Source organism: Jaculus jaculus, chromosome 10 (assembly GCF_020740685.1).
Source record: "Jaculus jaculus isolate mJacJac1 chromosome 10, mJacJac1.mat.Y.cur, whole genome shotgun sequence".
Lineage (NCBI taxonomy): Eukaryota > Metazoa > Chordata > Mammalia > Rodentia > Dipodidae > Jaculus > Jaculus jaculus.
The window spans coordinates 22,586,259-22,605,083 of NC_059111.1; the positions used below are offsets into that span (position 1 = coordinate 22,586,259).

General features: G+C 45.3%; 1 protein-coding gene and 1 long non-coding RNA gene across 3 annotated transcripts in view; one reads left to right on the forward strand and one right to left on the reverse strand.

The window, feature by feature from the left end:
* The first annotated feature begins 88 nt into the window (after positions 1 to 88).
* LOC123464021 lies at positions 89 to 18,716 on the forward strand. 2 transcript variants are annotated; one of them, XR_006639316.1, is made up of 5 exons: positions 89 to 224; positions 16,320 to 16,663; positions 17,679 to 17,792; positions 18,126 to 18,238; positions 18,488 to 18,716. It is a non-coding gene; the product is annotated as an uncharacterized LOC123464021 (long non-coding RNA). The 2 variants fall into 2 exon arrangements; XR_006639315.1 differs by having other exon boundaries at positions 17,679 to 17,788.
* Positions 13,647 to 18,825, reverse strand: part of Ptpn9 (protein tyrosine phosphatase non-receptor type 9) — a 94,557-nt gene continuing 89,378 nt past the window's right edge. The window contains exons 11-13 of the mRNA XM_045160382.1: positions 17,619 to 17,769; positions 16,398 to 16,605; positions 13,647 to 15,444 (exon numbers count right to left, since the gene is read on the reverse strand). Of these exons, the coding sequence (XP_045016317.1) occupies positions 15,230 to 15,444; positions 16,398 to 16,605; positions 17,619 to 17,769 (574 nt within the window). The 3' untranslated portion in view covers positions 13,647 to 15,229. The remainder of the gene's footprint in view (positions 15,445 to 16,397; positions 16,606 to 17,618; positions 17,770 to 18,825) is intronic.

An 18,825-nucleotide genomic window follows, 5' to 3' on the forward strand; every position in this document is an offset into this window, starting at 1 on the left:
AATTAAACTAGCTGCGAGTGGGAGGTGCATTCGTGGTAGAGGCCTTTATATCTTCCGCACTGTCGCCTGGAGTTTTTGTTTTTTTTTTCCCCGAGGATTTCGGACTAAGCCTTCTGGGATTCGGAGTTCCACAGACTGGAAGCCGAAGAGGTGCCCCATCGGAGCTACCCGGCCCCAATATCCTTTACGCACAGGACCCATTTGGAGCAGCAGGGTAGAGAGAGGTGGGTAGCATTCTACCATCCCGAACAAGCTGGATCTCGTCCGATCTTCAAGCTACGCTGGGTCAGGCCAGACCACTATATGGAGAAGAGAGGCGGGTAGAGACTGGCTGGAATGACCAGAAGTAACCGTGTCGGGCCCACAGTGTTAGGTGCCTAAAAATGAGGTATGCTATAAGAAAGCCTTTCGCGCAGGCCACGGCGCTGGTCTGAGCACCTACTAGGGGTGAAACAGACACTGTCCCTGCTGGGTGCAACTGTAAATTGAGATGCTTATCCCACAGGCCAAGGGCTCCAGTTCCAGTGGAGGGATATGCTAAGGAAGCCAAGGCAAGAATGCCTACATAGACGTCCGTCTCCTCAGAGAGGGGAGATTCCTTCTAGCCAAGTAAAACTCGAAAGGGTTCGTGGAGGAGGTGATATTCACGGGCAGTTGGGAATACTTTAGGAGGCAGAAATGGAGGGACAATTTATTTTCAGCTAAGGGCAAAAGATAATGGAAACCAGGGTCCTTCCCTATGTGGCTGTAGTAATGAAAATCAGATTTGGGGAGATGAAACTCAACAGCAACATAAGTGGTGAAAAAATCTCGGTCTTGCCCAGTTCTGAGATTATAGGTGAGCTCTTTATTATGCAGCACTGAAGATAGATTCTGGGGCCTGGTATGTGCCAGGCAAACAGTCTACCCAGAGAACTACAAACCCAGCTCCCAAGAAACAACAGACATGGGAGAAAAGACATATAGACATGAGTTATGCAAAATATGAAGGGCCTTATAATTGAGGGGACAATGTAATAACAACTGGACCACACTGAGTATGGTTACTCGATATTTCAACACTTGGGAGACTGAAGCAAGATCTTGAGTTCAAAGCCAGTAAGACCCTATCTCAAAAATTAAGGGAATCTGTGTTTAGAGACTGAAGAGAATTCTACATGTAGCATAGCCAGGGACTCATATCATATTTGGGCAAATCCCTTTTTCCTTCTGGACTTTCAGGTTCACCTGTAAAATTAGGGAGGAAATTAGGGTAGAAAGACTGGCTCTAAGGAACCATTCTTCACTCCACGTAGGAAGCTTGTCACGGGGGGCAAGGATGCCACTAAGAGAAGGCAGGTGGGAACAAGTACTGGTCTGTGCAGACCAGTGGTCGTTCCAGTTGCATAGAATGTAGGTAACTACACAGAACCAGAGGGAACAGTGTGGAGGGGCGAGGCAAGGAGATGAGGACCATGGCTTCAGTTAGAGGCCTGGCAGAGCTCATGGAGGTCAGTGTTCATCCTCCCTGTAGGGAAGACTAAGTTTTCCTTTATCAGAAAAGATAGCTTGATGTCTGGATTACCCATTTCAGATTCTCTTCTGCCAAGAACTCCCCTTAGCTGACTGGTAGGGCAGGACACTAGTGAGAAATGCTGAATCCTTGGTTCGCACTCAGTTCCCCTGGTCTGTGGACCAGTCTTGTCTCCTGTCTTCAGGACGGATATGCTCTATCACCTAGTGAGATTCTGGATTTCAGTGGAGGCCAAAGCACAAGGATTTGACTATGACCCTGGGCAGCAGATGGTGAAGTTACCTATGGAGGATTTTTAACTCACTCAGAGAAACGGGCTTAGCTGATACTGCACCATCATGAACACCCCCAGGATTAAGCTTCTTGAGGTTGGCCACTATTATCTGATTCACCTTTAGGTCCCCAGAATCCATCGCAGTCAAGCACAGGAGGCCCCTTGGAAACCAGTTCCACACTAGTTTGTGGACTTGTCCCTCGGGCTATAACAAGAGTTGTGATCATTCTCTACTCCTGTACCCGAGAGGGCAAAGCTGAATGACTGATAGTCCGCTTTTGAGAAAGCATATTGGAAGTCCTCTTCTGTGTGAGTTGTCCCATGGGTTTGTAAGGCTGACCTGGAACTCAGACTGGCCTCAACCGCACAGTCACACTCCCACCTCAGCCTACCAAGGACTGAGATTATATATATGAGCCACCATGCCTGGCTGACCACATAGGTTTTGTGAATTAAAGATTAATTATCTCCATTTATAAATAAGCGTTTGCTCTGTCTAGTAATGACTTGCCTACATGAAGCAGCAAGGCAAGAATAGCTGAGTCTAAAGCCTTAGCTTTGTTCACTACCACATATCTCTGTATACGTTCAAGCCTCTGGGGAAAACATTCTGCTTCCCTTCCTCCTACACACCCCTTACCTACCTAACAGCAGTTTTCCCGAGATAGTTCTAGAAATTATCCTCACAGCATATGTCTCCTAGCCACACACTACATCCACGAGACCTCAAGAATACATGTACTCAAAACTGTCACAATGGTCTGGGGAGTAGTCTGGCTCAGTGGGCAAAGTGCTTGGGGTACCAGCATGAGGACCTCAGTTGGGAACCCCAACAATGACAAAGGTATCAGGCATGGATGGCACACACCTGTAATCCTAGCACTGGAGAACCCTAGAGCTTACTGGCTAGATATTCTAAACATATCAGGTATAGAATCAGTGAGACCCTGTCTCAAAAAAAAAAAAAAGAGCTGAGAGCAACTGAAGAAGACACCCAGTGTTGACCTGTGATCCCCACATGTACACACTCAAAACATGTGCTTACACGTATACAGATTGGAAAAACACTACCCTATCACACCCTGACACCTTCAGTCTATCTCATGGATATTACACACCCCTCTTCACACACGAAAAGCACCTTCTCAGTTCTTTAGGGAGCTGATTTTTCCCCTTCTTTCTTTGTTGTAGTGCTGAGAGTTGAACTGCTCTACCCCTGACTTGTGTTATTTTGTTGTTGTTGTTTTTTTTTTAATAGTCAGGGTCTCATATAGCTCAGACTGGCCTAGAACTCACGGTGATTCTCCTACCTTAACCTCCTCAGTGCTGGGATTATAGGCATAAATTACGTTCTCTATGTTGCGAAGCCTGAGCTTTGGTTTCCCTCTGTCTCTCTGGCAAGTCTTAAACTTGCGGATCTCTGTAAGAGGCCATTCAGGGTCTGCACTTAGTGACTTTGCTGAAAAGTTATCAGTGATGCTATGCTACTGACTGAACAGGTTAAAGATAATCATCCCCAGCTCAAGACTATCCAGGAGGGAGAATCTGAGCTCCCCACCTTACAGTATCATCTTTTCTAGGGAGAAAAGTCAAACTGTTGGACAGAATCCCAGTTTCAACACTTCCTAGCTGATGTTTTTAGCAAATCATTTCTCCAAATTTCCTTAGCTGTTATAACCAATAGAATGCCTACTAGAATGGGATACTATCAATGTTAAAACAAAATGAAGGGATGCTGGAGAGACGGCTTAGCAATAAAGGCGCTTGCTGAAGGACCCAGGTTCTCTTCCCCAGAACTCATGTAAGCCAGGTGTACAAGGTGGCGCATGCATCTGGAGTTCATACAGAGAGGCTAGAAGCCCTGGTGTACCCATTCTCTTCCCCTCTCTCATAAATAATTTATAAATAAATATAAAATATAAAAATATGAGGGGGGCTAGAGAGATGGCTCAATGGCTAAAGGAACTTGCTTGCAAAGCCTTACAGGTTCGAGTTCCCAGAACCCATGTAAACCAGATGCACAAGGTGGCACATGTGTCTGGGGTTCATTTGCAGTGTCAAGAGATCCTGGCATGCCTATTTTTTTTCATGTCCTTCCCTCTCTCCTTACAAATAAATAAATTTAAAACTTTTTAAATATGAGGGGGGCTAGAGAGATGGCTTAGTGGTTAAGTGCTTGTCTGTGAAGCCTAAGGACCCTGGATTGATACTCCATTACCCAGAACCCACATAAGCCAGATGCACAAGGTGGTGCATGCATCTGGACTTCGTTTGCAGTGGCTGAAGGCCCTGGCGCACCCATTCTCTCTGCCTCTTTCTCTGTCACTCAAATAAATAAATATTGGGGGGGGGGGAGGCTGGAAAGATGGATTAGCAGTTAAGACACTTGCCTCCAAAGCCAAAGGATCCAGATTGAATCCACCAGGACCCACATATGCCAGATGCACAAGGCAGTGCGTGCATCTGGAGTTGGTTTGCAGTGGCTGGAGACCCTGTCATGCTAATTCGATGTGTCCTTTCTCTCTCAAATAAGTATTTTTAACAAATATGAATAGCATATAGTCAAGACTACCACACTCTTCTGGCCATTCAAATGTAAAGTTCCTCCAGTTGTAGCCTAAGCCTTAAAAGAAAAAAACTCCCATTTCTGGCAAGCAAGCCTTGCTTAGGTTTTATATATTGCACTATTTCTAATTGGAATCTTTGAATGTTTTAGCAGGCTTAAAGAGTGTTTCTACTCACTGCCATGAAATGTCTTCCCCTTACTGAGCATTATTCATCCTCAGGGTCACTACTAACCTAAATAAGGAAATTAGATGTAACAGTCTGTCCCCCATTTATGTGGTTTTGTTTTCAAAGTGTTTCCTTCTATATTCCAGTGGTTGGTGACTTTTTAAAGGCAGTAGATTCCTTTGTTGAAAATGTCTTATTCAAAAGCTTAATATGCAAAGATGGGTCTTCTTTGAGCTGAGGTGAGGGCAGCTGGGCGCTGACTTTCTTCACCCTCCCTTCAAGCACCCTCCAAGCCAGCCGCTGCAGAATGCATATTCAAAGCAAGGGAAGGAAGAAGACTTCATGAGATGAATGAAATGTGACATTTGCTCTGCATCTCTGGGCAATCTTGAAATTTATAAGACAAAACTAGACAGTAGACCGGGTGTGGTAGGAAGATGGTTTTGAGTTCAAGGCCAGCCTGGGCTAGAAAGAGACCTTACATCAAAAAGCCAAAAAAGGAAAGCCGGGCATGGTGGCGCACGCCTTTAATCCCAGCACTGGGAAGGCAGAGGTAGGAGGATCACCATGAGTTTGAGACCACCCTGAGACTACATAGTGAATTCCAGGTCAGCCTGGGCTGGAGTGAGACCCTACCTCGAAAAAGAAAAGCGGGGGGGGGGGGGGGAGGGGAACCGGACTGGAGAGATGACCTAGCAGTTAAGGTATTTGCCTGCTAGGCCTATGGTCCCAGGTTCAATTCTCCAGTACCTACATAAACCAGATGCACATGGTGATGCATGTGTTTGGAGTTTGTTTGCTGGAGGCCCTCATGCACCTGTTCTCTCAAATAAATAAAAATAAAATATTAAGATAAAACCTACACATTAGGCATCTGTTAATTTAGGTAATGGGTACAAAGAAGTCAGTTTACGTGAGGACTTTAATGACTACCTTTTCTCTGTGGCTGTCTTGCTTTCCTACTCTCTAGCAATCATCACCCTAACAACTGTCAGGGTTATAGTAAACTAAATTGTAAGAAGGTACCGTAGCTGGGTGTGGTGACACACGCCCTTAATCCCAGCATGCAGAAGGCAGAGCTGGAGGATCTGAGACTACTTAGTGAATTCCAAGTCAGCCTGGGTAGAGTAAGACCCTAACTCAAAAAAAAAAAAGAAGAAGAAGAAAACATCCTTTTAAAAAGGCACTATAGCTTTACTTACCTTCCCCTTCCCCAGCAAGGGTTCTAGTGTAGTTAGCTATATCCATCATGGCCTTAGCCTAAAAATGTCATTTAACATTGCAGCTAAACTAATTTAAGTGAAATAGTTGGAAAGATATTTACAGAATTGAGGAGATGGTTCAGTGGTTAAAGACTCTTGTTTGCAAAGCCTGCCATTCTGGGTTCAGTTCTCCAATATCCACATAAAGACAAATGTACAAAATGGCGCAGGTCTATTGTTCATTTGTAGGAGAAAGAGGCCCTGGCACACCCACAGCATGTCTATCTGTATAAATATTTTTTTGTTTTGTTTTTCGAAGTAGGGTCTCACTGTAGCTGAGACTGACCTAGAATTCACTATGTAGTCTCAGGGTGGCCTTGAACTCACGGCGATCCACCTACCTCTGCTTCCCGAGTGCTGGGATTAAAGGTGCGCGCCACCATGCCCGGCTTATAAATAAATTTTTTATTTATTTTATTTTTTATTTTTGGTTTTTCGAGGTAGGGTCTCACTGTAGCTCAGGCTGACCTAGAATTCAGTATGGAGTCTCAGGGTGGCCTCGAACTCAAGGCGATCCTCCTACCTCTGCCTCCTGAGTGCTGGGATTAAAGGCGTGCGCCACCATGCCCGACTATAAATAAATGATTTTTACAAAAGAAAGATATTTGTGACAGTATACTGAACAAGTGGCCAGGTGTGATGGTGCATGCGTTTAATCCCAGCATTTGAGAGTCTGAGATAGGAAGATCACAGTCTGAAACAACATAGGGTATTCCAGGTCAATGTGGGCTAGAGCAAGACCCTAGCTCAAACTCCCATCCACCCAACAAAAAATAATGATCAAGTAAAAGGAAACTAAGCAGATTTCCAATAAGAAAAACAAAACAGAGCCGGGCATGGTGGCACATGCCTTTAATCCCAGTACTGGGGAAGCAGAGGTAGGAGAATCAAGGCCACCCTGAGATAACATAGTGAATTCCAGGTCAGCCTGAGCTATAGAGTGAGACCTTTCCTCAAAAACAAAACAAAACAAAACAAACAGAGATGGAGAGATGTCTTAGAAGTTAAGGTGTTTGCCTGCAAAAGAACCCAGGTTCAATTCCCCAGGACTCACGTAAGCCAGATGCACAAAGTGGCACATGTGTCTGGAGTTTGTTTGCAGTGATTGGAGGCACCAGCAGGCCCATTCTCTCCCTCCCTCCCCCCACCCCTCTATTTAACTATTTAAAAAAGAAAACACCGCTGGGCGTGGAGGTTCACGCCTTTAATCCTGGCACTCAGGAGGCAGAGGTAGGAGGATCACCGTGAGTTCAAGGCCACCCTGAGACGACAAAGTGAATTCCAGGTCAGCCTGGACTAGAGTGAGACCCTACCTCGAAAAACAAAATACAAAACAAAACAAAACAAAACAACAAAAAAGAAAACACACACACAAAAAGAAACAGCAAAAACAACAACAAAAATCACTTAAATAGGTTTCCAAGTGATAAATTTCTATTTGTAAAGAACTCTCTTCTCTTTGGTCAATTAAGAGCTTAGGGCTAAAGAGATGTCTCAACAGTTAAAAACACTTGCTTGCAAAGTCGGCTGGCCCGGGATGATTCCCCAGTACCCACATTACGCCAGAGGCACCAAGTGGTGGTGCATGCATCTAGTTTGTTGCAGTGGCAAGAGGTCATCATGCACCTATGCTCATGCTTTTCCTCTCAAATAAATTTAAAAAAAAATTCTAAAAAAGCCAAGCAGTACAAAACACTTGTTATCTATAAGCTGTAATGATAATCATGGGGCAGATAACTCCCAGAAGTAAAGCTGGTTCCTGGGCTGATGGAAGCTTCTATTCCTGTCTAAACATGGTCCGTGAATAGGACTGAAGCCAGGACTAGACTGGGAGCCCTGGGACCCTTGGTCATTTAATTCTTCAGCTCTCAGAGCAGCAGGAAGCCATCAAGAATATAGACTGGGGCTGGAGAGATGGCTTAGCAGTTAAGCTCTTGCCTGTAAAGCCTAAGGACCCCGGTTCGAGGCTCGATTCCCCAGGACCCACGTTAGCCAGATGCACAAGGGGACACACGCATCCGGAGTTCATCTGCAGTGGCTGGAATCCCTGGCGTGCCCATTCTCACTCTCTCTCTCTATCTGCCTCTTTCTCTCTCTGGCACTCTCAAATAAATAAAAATGAACAAAAAATTTTTTTAAAAAGAATATAGACTGGTCTTGGAGATGAAAGGAGACCTAACTTACTTTTTTTTTTGTTTTTTGAGGTAGGGTCTCACTGTAGCTCAGGCTGGGCAAGAATTCACTATGGAATCTCAGGGTGGCCTCAAACTCTCCTCCAACCTCTGCCTCTTGAGTGCCTGGCCCTGCTTTTCTAAACAAGGTGGGACCCAAGTGTGTGCCACGAGCCTGGCCCTGACTGATTTTCTAAACAAGGTGGGATCCAAGTGGAACACAACTGAAGGAATGTCAGAAGTGGCCAACTTCCTGAAAGAGACTAAAAACAAGATAAAACTGGAGAGTGTGAGCTGGGTGTGGCGGCGCATGCCTTTAATTCCAACACTTGGGAGGCAAAAGTAGGAGGATGAGTTCTAAGCTACCCTGAAACAACACAGTGAATTCCAGGTCACCCTGGGCTAGAATTTAAAACAAAAAACTGGTGAGTGTGGAATGGTTATAACCAAGGAAAGACCTGATAATGCCTCCAGGTGTCTGCCATGTCCAAGAACTTGACTCAGGGTGAGGGGCCCCACGATATGATCATGTGGTACAGACAGAAGCTAGGTTGGGCTGAGTAGGTTTTAAGCTTCAGAACATCAATAGCTCAGTCACTAGGAAAGCCTTTGTACCTGCCCAGTGTGTCAGCCCACCTCCCTCCAGGTCTCCCCAGTTTGCAAGTTTGCATATGTGTGTGTGAGGGCTCCCAGAGACAGGAAGCATCTCTGTGAGCTAGAGCCATGTCTTCCTGGGGTCATGAAACTAAGTAGTACAGGTCCCTTCCCCTCCCCCCCTCCAAGCTATCCTTTTGTCATTTACCTGCAGACTGTAACAGAGGCTGACAGTGGTAGGCCTCCTATGTTAGGTCTGTGGGCCCCCTTTACCTCTGAGTCCCACGCAAGCAGACAAGAAAGAAAACCAGGAAAGCAACAACACAGTGGACAAAGCAATCATTTCTTGTGCTTGGAGAATTAGAAACCATAGGGATGTTAGAGTAAAGAGAAAAGCCAGGCTTAGCAGTTAAGGTACTTGGCTGTAGAGCCTAAGGACCCAGGTTTGATTCCCCAGTACCCATGTAAGCCACATGCACAAGGTTGCACATCTGAAGTACATTTGCAGTGGCTAGAAGCCCTAACATGCCCATTTTCTCTCTTTCTCTCTCATAAATAAATAAAAAATAAGTTTGAAAAATAAAAAGAAAAAATAAAAACAATAGTCAAGTCAGAAGCAGAAGTCTGTTTAGTCACAGAACTTTCTTTTCTCCCTGAACACTTCGCCCTTGCTTTGTTTAGTTCCCACGTGAGAATCTTTACTTCTTTTTGTTTGTTTACTTGTTTGTTGGAGGCAGGGTCTCACTCTAGCCCAGGCTGACCTGGAATTCACTATGTAGTCTCAGAGTGGCCTCAAAGTCCTGGCAATCCTCCTACCTCTGCCTCCCGAGTGCTGGGATTAAAGGCGTGTGCAACCACACCCAGCCAGAATCTCTACTTCTTGAACTGACTCAGAACCTTCTTTCTCTGCCTTTTTCCTTGGTCTCCTTGATAACTCCAGACACAGGTAGCCTGATACTGTCAAAAGCTACAAGCAGGGGCTTGAGAGATGGCTTACCAGTTAAGATGCTTGCCTGCGAAGCCTAAGAACTCAGGTTTAATTCCCCAGTACCCATGTAAGCCAGATACACAATGTGGCGCATGTGTCTGGAGTTCGTATGCAGTGGCTAGAGGCCCTGGCATGTCCATTTTCTCTCTCTGCCACTTTATCTCACATACATACATAAAATTTTGTAGTTTTTTGTAATGAAAGGGAATTGGTATGCCAGGGCCTCCAGCCACTGCAATCAAACTCCACCCCCTTGTGTGCATGTGTGACCTTGGGCGTTTGTGTCACCTGTGCATCTGGCTTATGTGGGACCTTGAGAGCGGAACATGGGTCATAGGCTTCACAGGCACGCACCTTAACCATTAAACCATTTCTTCAGTCCCTCTACCCCTTTTTTTAAAAAAGATTTTATTTATTTATTTGAGAAAGAGGCAGAGAGACTGGGTGTGCCAGGGCCTCTAGCCATTCATTGCAAATGAACTCCACACGCATGCGCCACCATGTGCATCTGGCTTATGTGGGTTCTGAAAAGTCAAACCTCAGTCTTCAGGCTGTGCAGGCAAGCGCCTTAAGTGCTAAGCCACCTCTCCAGCCCTCTTCAGCCCTTAAAAAAACTTTTTTAAGGGTATAGAAGGGCTGCAGAGATGGCTCAGTGGGCTTGCCTGTGAAGTCTAAGAATGCATGGTCAAATCTCCAGGTCCCACGTAAGCCAGATGCACAATGTCACAAGCACGCAATGTTGCACATGCATACAAGGGGGCACACATGTTCTCTCTGTCTCTCTCTCTCTCAAATAAATAAATAAATAAAAAGCTACAGGGGCTGGAGAGATGGCAAAGCCTAAGGACCCAGGTTCGATTCCCCAGTGCCCCCGTACAGCCAGATGCACACTGCATGTGTCTGGAGTGCATCTGCAGTGGCTAAAGGCCCTGCTTCACCCATTCCTTCTCTCTCTCTGCCTCCTTCTCAGTCTGTCGCTCTCAAATATAAATAAAAAATTTTTAAAAGAGAAAAAGGAAAAAACTCTACTAATAACACCAAGCACAGTGTGCATACACCTATAATCCCAGTACTTGGGAGGCTGAAGCAGGACTGCCCTGAATTTGAGGCCAGGTACCAGACCAGCCAGGGCTACACAGCAATACCCTTCTCCAAAAAAAAAAAAAAAAAAAAAAAAGATTAAAAAAATTTGGAGCTGGACATGGTAGTGCACACCTTTAATCTCAGCATTCAGGAGGCAGAGGTAGGAGGACTGTTGTCAGTTCAAGGTCAAGGCCACCCTGAGAATAAATACATAGTTAATTCCAGATCAGCCTGGGCCAGAGTAAGACCCTGCCTTGGAAAAAAAAAACACAAAACCTGGGCTTGAGAGATGATGGCTGAGCAGTAAGGCACTTGCCTACAAAGCCTAACAATCCAGATTCAGTTCTCCAGTACCCACGTAAAGCCAGATGCACAGATGGGGTTATGTATTTGGAGTTTATCTGCAGTGGCTAGAGGCCCTGGCATGCCCATTTATTTCTGTTTCTAAATAAATAAAAGCTGGGCCTAGTGGCACATGCCTTTAATCCCAGCAATCAGGAGGCAGAGGCAGGAGGATCACCATGAGTTCAAGGCCACCCTGAGACCACATAGTGGATTACTTGTCAGTCTGGACTAGAGTGAAACCCTACTTTGGAAAACCAAAACTAAGGCTAGAAAAATGGCTTAGTGGTTAAGTGCTTGCCTATGAAGGCTAAGGACCTTAGTTCAAGACTCAATTCCCCAGAACCCACATAAGCCAGATGCACAAGGGGCTGCATGCATCTGGAGTTTGTCTGCAGTGGCTAGAGAACCTGGCATGCCCATTCTCTATCCATCTGCCTCTTTCTCTCGCTGTCTGTCCCTCTCAAATAAATAAAAACAACAAAAATTAAAAAAAGAAACCAGAACTAAAAATAAGTAAATAATTTTTTATAAGAAAATAATGCTAATAAAATTATCAGGCTGGGGAGACGGCTCAGCAGTTGTTTGCTTGTGAAGCCTGCTGGCCCCAGTTCAACTCCCTAGTACCCACACAAGCCACATGAATAAAATGTCTCATGTATTGAGTTTGCAGTGCCAAGAGGCCCTAACATGCCCATACTCATACACACACTGTCTCTTCTTTCTGTTTACAAATGAATAAATTAAAAATATTTTTTAAGCCAGGTGTGGTGGCACAGGCCTTTAATCCCAGTACTTGGGAGGCAAAGGCAGGAGGATCACTATTGAGTTCAAGGCCACCCTGAGACTCCATAGTGAATTCCAAGTCAGCCTGGGCTAAAGAAGACCCTACCTCAATATATACATATATTTTTACAGCACTCCACATTATAGCAAGGGGCTGGGCTGTTGAACCCTTTTTGCTCAGGGTTTTACTGGAGATTCAGGAAGCATCACTGGCTAACTCCAGAGTTGGAGGCATGAACTAATGGGTTCCTAAGCCTGGGTCATCTGGTGACTCACTCAACTACCTACTAGGTTGGGTCCAAATATTTGTAACTAAGAATTTGTGCCTAACTTTGTATTTACAGGATAGTTAGATTACAGCCTCTTTGAAGAAATGAGTTTGAGTTATCCCCTCCTTTTATCATTAATGCTGTTTCCTACCTATAAGTTTGTGTGGTCTCTGATTTCTCAGGTTCAGATTTCAGAGATCCTGGATTAATCTGCTCTATAGTACAAAATTTGTATATTTTCCCCCTTTCCAGATAGGGTTTCTCATATAGCCCTGGCTGGCCTTAAACTACTTATACAGCCAAGGGTAACCTTGGAAGTCCTGATCCACCTACCCTGGTGCTGGGATCACAGGCAAGCACCATCACAGCCTGCATTTAGTTTTTGGGTAGGGTAAAAATACAAAGAAGTTTTGTTGGCAGATTAGGAGATGATCCTAACCTAGTGTAAGAGTAGGTCTTTCAGAATCTAGGTTTAGGTCTGTATCCACTTAACTTTCTGGTGTCTTGGGTTTTTTCTTCTAGCTATTCCTAATGTCAGCGGTTGTTCGGGATGAATGTGGTAATACCTATTCTGTACTCTGAACAGGACCTGGAATACAGTAAACATACAGAAAATGCTAGTTGCTATTACAGTTACTTTGAACACCTTGGTATTTGCACACACTGAAGGCCAGAACTGTTCCAAACAGGCGGGCTGTCACTGGCTATTAGATAGTGGTTACATGGTATGCGGTGTGTCCCTTACAAAGACAAAACTTCGGATTCCATCTCTGGGGAAAGATGCAAATGTCTCAAGATCTTCACAGCAAGACTTAGATCCAGAGCTGTAGTTTCCCTTAGACAACAACTCCCATGGTATTGAGCAGATTCTAGCATATACTAGCAGATCCCTATCTGGACGAATTAGGCGCCAACGTTGTAACCTTTCTGTTCACTACAAGGAGCATGGACTCATGATCAATTTATATAACAACACTTGGGAGGATTAGGTAGGGGCTCAAGGCTACAAGTTCAAGACTGGCCTGAGCTAGAGACCTTGTCTCAAACAAACACACACACACATACACACTTTCTTTCACCCATCAATTTACCTAGAATTTTAAAAGTGCTTATATTCTAAAAGGAGAACCAACAAAAACACTAAACCTAGTCTACAAAGACAAAGGACTATTACATTTCTAATGCTGTGATGAGACCAAAGGCTTTGTAAATAGATCAACTTGAGCCCCAGTTTTAAAGTAAACCACTGTATCCCTCTGGACCGCACATTCCTCATCTATACATCTATACAGAATTAGCAGGGAGCTGTTAGGTCAGCACATGCCTGTAATCCCAGCACTGAAGATAGGGGAAAAGGGTAGATAGAAGGGAGGGAGGATATTCACTGGAGTTTTTAATGAGGTTTTAATGAGACAACATGGGGGACAAAAGACCTGCCACTGAGTTTGTCAGCAAACATCCTCCTAGTGCTGGTCCTTTGTCCAAGGCTAGGGTCATGGCCTTCAGACAAAGTAGGTGGCTCTCAGATACTGAAGCCTTGGGTTCCCCATGCCTCCCCATCTGTCCAGGACAAGCTCCTGGACCCCTTACCTTCCCAGCCCCAGCCTGCTAAATTGATGAAGCTAAAAGGGTTTGATCATGTCGGTATATTTATATGTAAATACAAAAGTGTATCACTGTAAGATATTGAATATGAACATTACAATTATTTTCTGAATCTGACTCAGTCCATTGATGTTAAATACAAAATGAAATGATTGTAAAAAATAAGAATATACACATTCAAAGATCTTATTACAGTATAAAATTATTGAGGTCTGATCAGCTGCCAACCTCATCTTCTGTAGTGGGGAAGAAGGTTTAGGGGTTCCATGAATTTCCAAGGGAACAGCTTGTTGAGGACTCTTGATTCATTCCTGGCATATCAATCTGGGAGAAGACAAGGACACACTGGGCAGGCAGGGAACTGGGACTGCAGGGGACCACCTCACCCAGCCATAAGAGTTCTGCATTTGGCATAGAACCCACCCAGACTGAGGGATAGGCTCTGGCAAGCTAACCAGCAAGAAGAGCCGGGCATCTCAGTAGACAGGACCAAGTTGCAATGAGAAAGAAAACTTCTAGCAAAAGAAAAAGGAGCCTTGGCTTGTCCTCCCATGAAAGGGTTCTCATAGCAGATACCGGGCTCCCCTTCCTTCCTACTAAGTTTTTGTACCGATTGCTTCTGGCTGTGGCTGCTCAGGGAGTTCATTACTACCCTCAGTCCCCCATCCCCAGGGTAGGAGAAGACAGACAGAGTCTGAAATCACAGTGGAGGTCTGTTCCCCAAATCAGCAAAATAGAGAAGAATCTGCTAGATAAAAGGGAACCCAAGCTAAGTTAAACCAGTGTTACCACAAGCCAGTATTCTTGGCTCCAACAGGTAGAGTCCAGAGGGAAAGAAGTCATTTTGAAAAGATGAGAGCCTGAGGCCCAGGACAATGAGATGTGTACTTGTCTTCTGCTACTTTGTGGTCTGACATGAGCCATGATTCCCAACCAGTCTAGAATATTCGGCAGGGTAAAAGAAGCAAGGAGTGCTGAGCCCCAGTAACTTCTGCAGAGAGTTATCTGTGTGTATATGTATTTATAGGGTATGACCATATTATCACGTACAGTATATATTATATACACACACATATATGGATCCATACACGTAAGTGCACAGACGTATACACACACACAGAGAATGACAGGAAAGACTGGAATACACGCCCTATGTATAAACGTGCTTGGCACTCGGGACAATCTCTAGAATATGTAACTTGGTCAAGCTCTCTGGGCAGGAAGATGAATGCTCACAAACCTTCCTGTCAAGTCCTACAAGGGGAGGGTAGGAAGGAGAAGACCCCCAGAAGAATGGTGCTGGGAGAAGGGGAGGGAGGTTTCTTCCCCGCTTACCTCAGGGACCCTGGCAAACCCATAGCCACATTTGGTTTTAATAAGGCACAGTTCACTAGGAAGTAAGAACACATTGCTGCTGGCCCTTTCTAGTGGCAATTCCACCACATTTATCTAGCCAAAGGGAAGGCTGCCTTGCGTGCACATGTGCGCTGGGAGACACAAGAAAGAGGTTGATCCATGGCTTCTGCAGAACTGATGGCAACCTACAGGCTCAGCGGTGTCCAGGGTAGTTTAAGGAAGGCTGGCCACTGGGTGGAAACTGGTGGGACAGTTACTGCCTCTCCATGGCCAGAAGGTTGTGGCCAGAGGGAACCATGCCTTCCTTCTCTGCAAATTCCAGGATGGCCTTGTAGCAAAAATAGTACTGCTCAGGGGTCTGGATGCTGAAGGCCCTCTGGGTTCTCATGCGTGACACCGTCTGGAACACGTTAAGGGTGCCAAGCTCCTCCAGCTGTGCCAGGCAGATATCCAGGGAGCAGAAGGTACCTGAAGAAAGAAGGAAATGATCACAGAGGTGCACCTCACCTATCTTCTTCCCTTTATCAAATAACCCAAACAAGACTGGATGAATGACTTCAAAGGCAATGTGCTTGATCGCAGGAGGCCAGTTAGCCTTTGGCCTAAAAAGGGCTTGAGGAGGAAGGTCACAGGGAGTGCTCAAGGCCAGAGAAAGGAGAAAGCCTCTGGTCTCTCAGGACATTCCTGGGGGTAACAGGAAGAGTTAAGTGGTTAGGTGACACAGAACTTCCTGCTTCAATCCCAGAGAGAGCAGCAACACTCCCACATCCAAGTTCCAGAGAGTTCAGTACTCCTAACAAACGCGTTCTTCCCGACTGTCCCAAAGGAACCTCTGCACTAATAAGACCAGCAAGTCCGGCACATATACCCCCTTAAAGCCAAAACTCACCATCTGTCTTCAAAATGAAAGACACAAGGTGGCACATGCCTGTAATTCTAACACTTGAGAGGCTGAGACAGAAGGATTGCACTGAGTTTGAGGCCAGCCTGGGCTACACAGTAAGACAGAGACCCTGCCTCTAAAAAGATAAAAGGAACAAAAGGACAACAAGAAGAGGGCCCCCTGGGGGAGGGGGATGGGAAGGAAGCAGTAGACTGCTAAATCCTCTGCTACCCCCACAGTGCCAGTGAGGGACGACACAGTGGTAGGGCCAAGAGACAAGTACGACAGGGTAGAGGAAACACCAGCTCCCCACTCCTCCTAGGGCTCCACTTGTGCTGTGTGTATTCTGGCATGTAGACCACGGGACACCTAGCACTAGGAGTACCAAAAGGACACTACAGAGTGATTTTCATAGCAATTTACCACCAAGGGAGCAAATTAAATCTTTTCCCAATTCCAGATGTGCGCTGGGAGCTTTTCCCTTCCTCCTCCCACCCTCTGCCTGTGGACGCAGCAGGAGAGGTGGGAGGAGCAGTACCTGTCCTGCCGATGCCTGCGCTGCAGTGCACCACAATGGGTGGATCAGGGCAATGCCCCTTGCCGCGTGCTCCTAGGCTGTTGACAGCCAGGCTCTGCTGTCTTCTGACAACTCTCCGGAAGTCGATAAGGGAAGCTGCTGAAGATGGGACGCCGTAATCTGGCCAGCTCAGGAACTGGAAGTGGCTCACCCGGCGCTCCTGCCGCTCCTGAGACGACAAAAGCAGCAAAAGCTATCGAGGCCTTTTCTGTCTGCTCCCGAGTTCGGTACGCTTTTCCCCCAGGTTCTTAATTCCTTAGTGTGCACACATCAAGCCTGCCTTCCACTCTCAACTTTTTTCTCCATCGCTCCTCTACTGCCACCTCAAAGGGTATTCATTCATTCATTCATTCATTCATTTATTTGTATTGCTGGATGTGGTGGCCCACTTTTTTTTTTAAGATTTTATTTATTTATTTTTTAAAGACAGAGAGAGGAAGAGAGAGAGAGAGAATGGGCACACCAGAGCCTCTAGCCACTACAAACGAACTCCAGATGCATGTGCCACCATATGCATTTGGCTTACATGGGACCTGGAGAATGGAACCTGGGTCCTTAGGTTTCACAGGGCTGTGCCTTAACCGCTAAGCTATCTCTCCAGCCCTATTTATTTATTTATTGGTTTTTCAAGGTACAATCTCACTCTTGAGGGCAAAATTCCTAAATTGTAGGGTCCAGATTTCTTGTTTATTATTAATGTGGTTTTTTGTTTTGTTTTTGAAGATGGGGCCATGCTATGTGGTCAGGCTGTCCTCAACTCCTAATCCTCCTGCCTCAGCATTATATGGTAACAGGCATGTGTCATCACACCTGGCTTAGGATTGATTCCTAATGCTAAATTCTCTCTCTCTATAGTGACTGAGTTGAATATCTTCATCTTGTTCCCAGAAAAGCAGAAGCAGCTTGTAACCACCCTTGAATCATAGCAACGATTCCCTCTGTATTTTCTTTGTAGTAAAGGATTTCCCCCAGCTTCAAAAAAGGTTGAAAAATAAGCCGGGCGTGGTGGTGCACGCCTTTAATCCCAGCACTCGGGAGGCAGAGGTAGGAGGATCGTCGAGAGTTTGAGGCCACCTTGAGACTACATAGTGAATTCCAGGGTTCCAGGTCAGCCTGAGCCAGAGTGAGACCCTACCTCGAAAAACCAAAAAAAAAGGTTGAAAAATAGAAATCTGTGTTTACCTCTGTGTTGTGAATTTCTAGAGTTGTTTTCTTATAATGGTTCATGTTCTCCACGCCTAGATTTGTCACCGTGAGGAAGCCAAATCGGATCCGAGAGTCTTTTTCTAAAGGCCAATACTGTCCACATTTTCTCCTGCCGCCTTCCTCAAAGCTGAAGACAGACAGAGAAGGTAGGTAAGTCTTTGCCTTTCATCATCCAGCAGTAGGCTGTCTCCTGCCACAACCTGCTGGGCCTCTAGGCAGCTGTGTCATCTCCTGCATTGTTTCTAATGTACATCACTGATTCTTGGCAGAAAAGAAAGGAAACCTCTTCATTCTAAACAGATGTAATGAGAGATGAAGTTTCTGTATGTGCAAACTTAGCAGACACTCATTGTGCACTTACTACATCATCTGGTAACTTTGCTGATAGCTGGTGGTACTTCTCGCATATCCTTACGGACAAAAAAAGACAGGGAGAAAATATATGGGGCCTGTACCTCAACCACTACTCATTTTCTTCTCCAGAAAGGGCCTGTACCTGACAAGGGAGTGGGAAAAACACTGGATGCTACTGGGACTCTTGTGGAAAGACCTGCCCACCTCACCAGTTTTCTGTGGCCCCCAAGTACTTTGAGAAGGTACTTTTCCAACTTTCTCGCCAAACCACAAGTAGCTGTTAATAGTGCCTAAGGAAGGAAACTAAACACATTTTTTTCTTCTTCCTCATCCAAAATAGGTTATAATTATCATAATGATGATACTAATGAAATAAGAAATTCCTTAAATTTGGCAGACTCACAGGCAAAAACTTCAAGGATAATTCGTTATTTAGAGCTTCCTGCCTAACTCATTATGTTTTCATCTTCCTTTTTCCTGTTCTCTTTCAGGTGGATGAGTAGAGGAGAGAAAAAGTCACAAGCAGCAGAACTAGAGAGCAAAGAGAAACTAGAAATTCAGTAGCAAGGAAGACAGATACACGCTTGGATCTGGAGCCACAGGAAGGTGGACTTTCCCATGTTCCCAGTACCTCCTTTAGTGGATACGGCTACGACCTCAGGATAGGCTCTAATTGCCACTGGGTGACCACAGCCATGGAATAAAACTCTGCCAAAAAGGCCTCTGGTATATTCACGATGGATATGCTAAGAGAAGCTAAGATTGTAGCTGGGGAGATGGCTCAGTGGTTAAAAGTGTAGGCTAGCAAAGCCTACCAGCCCAAGTTTAG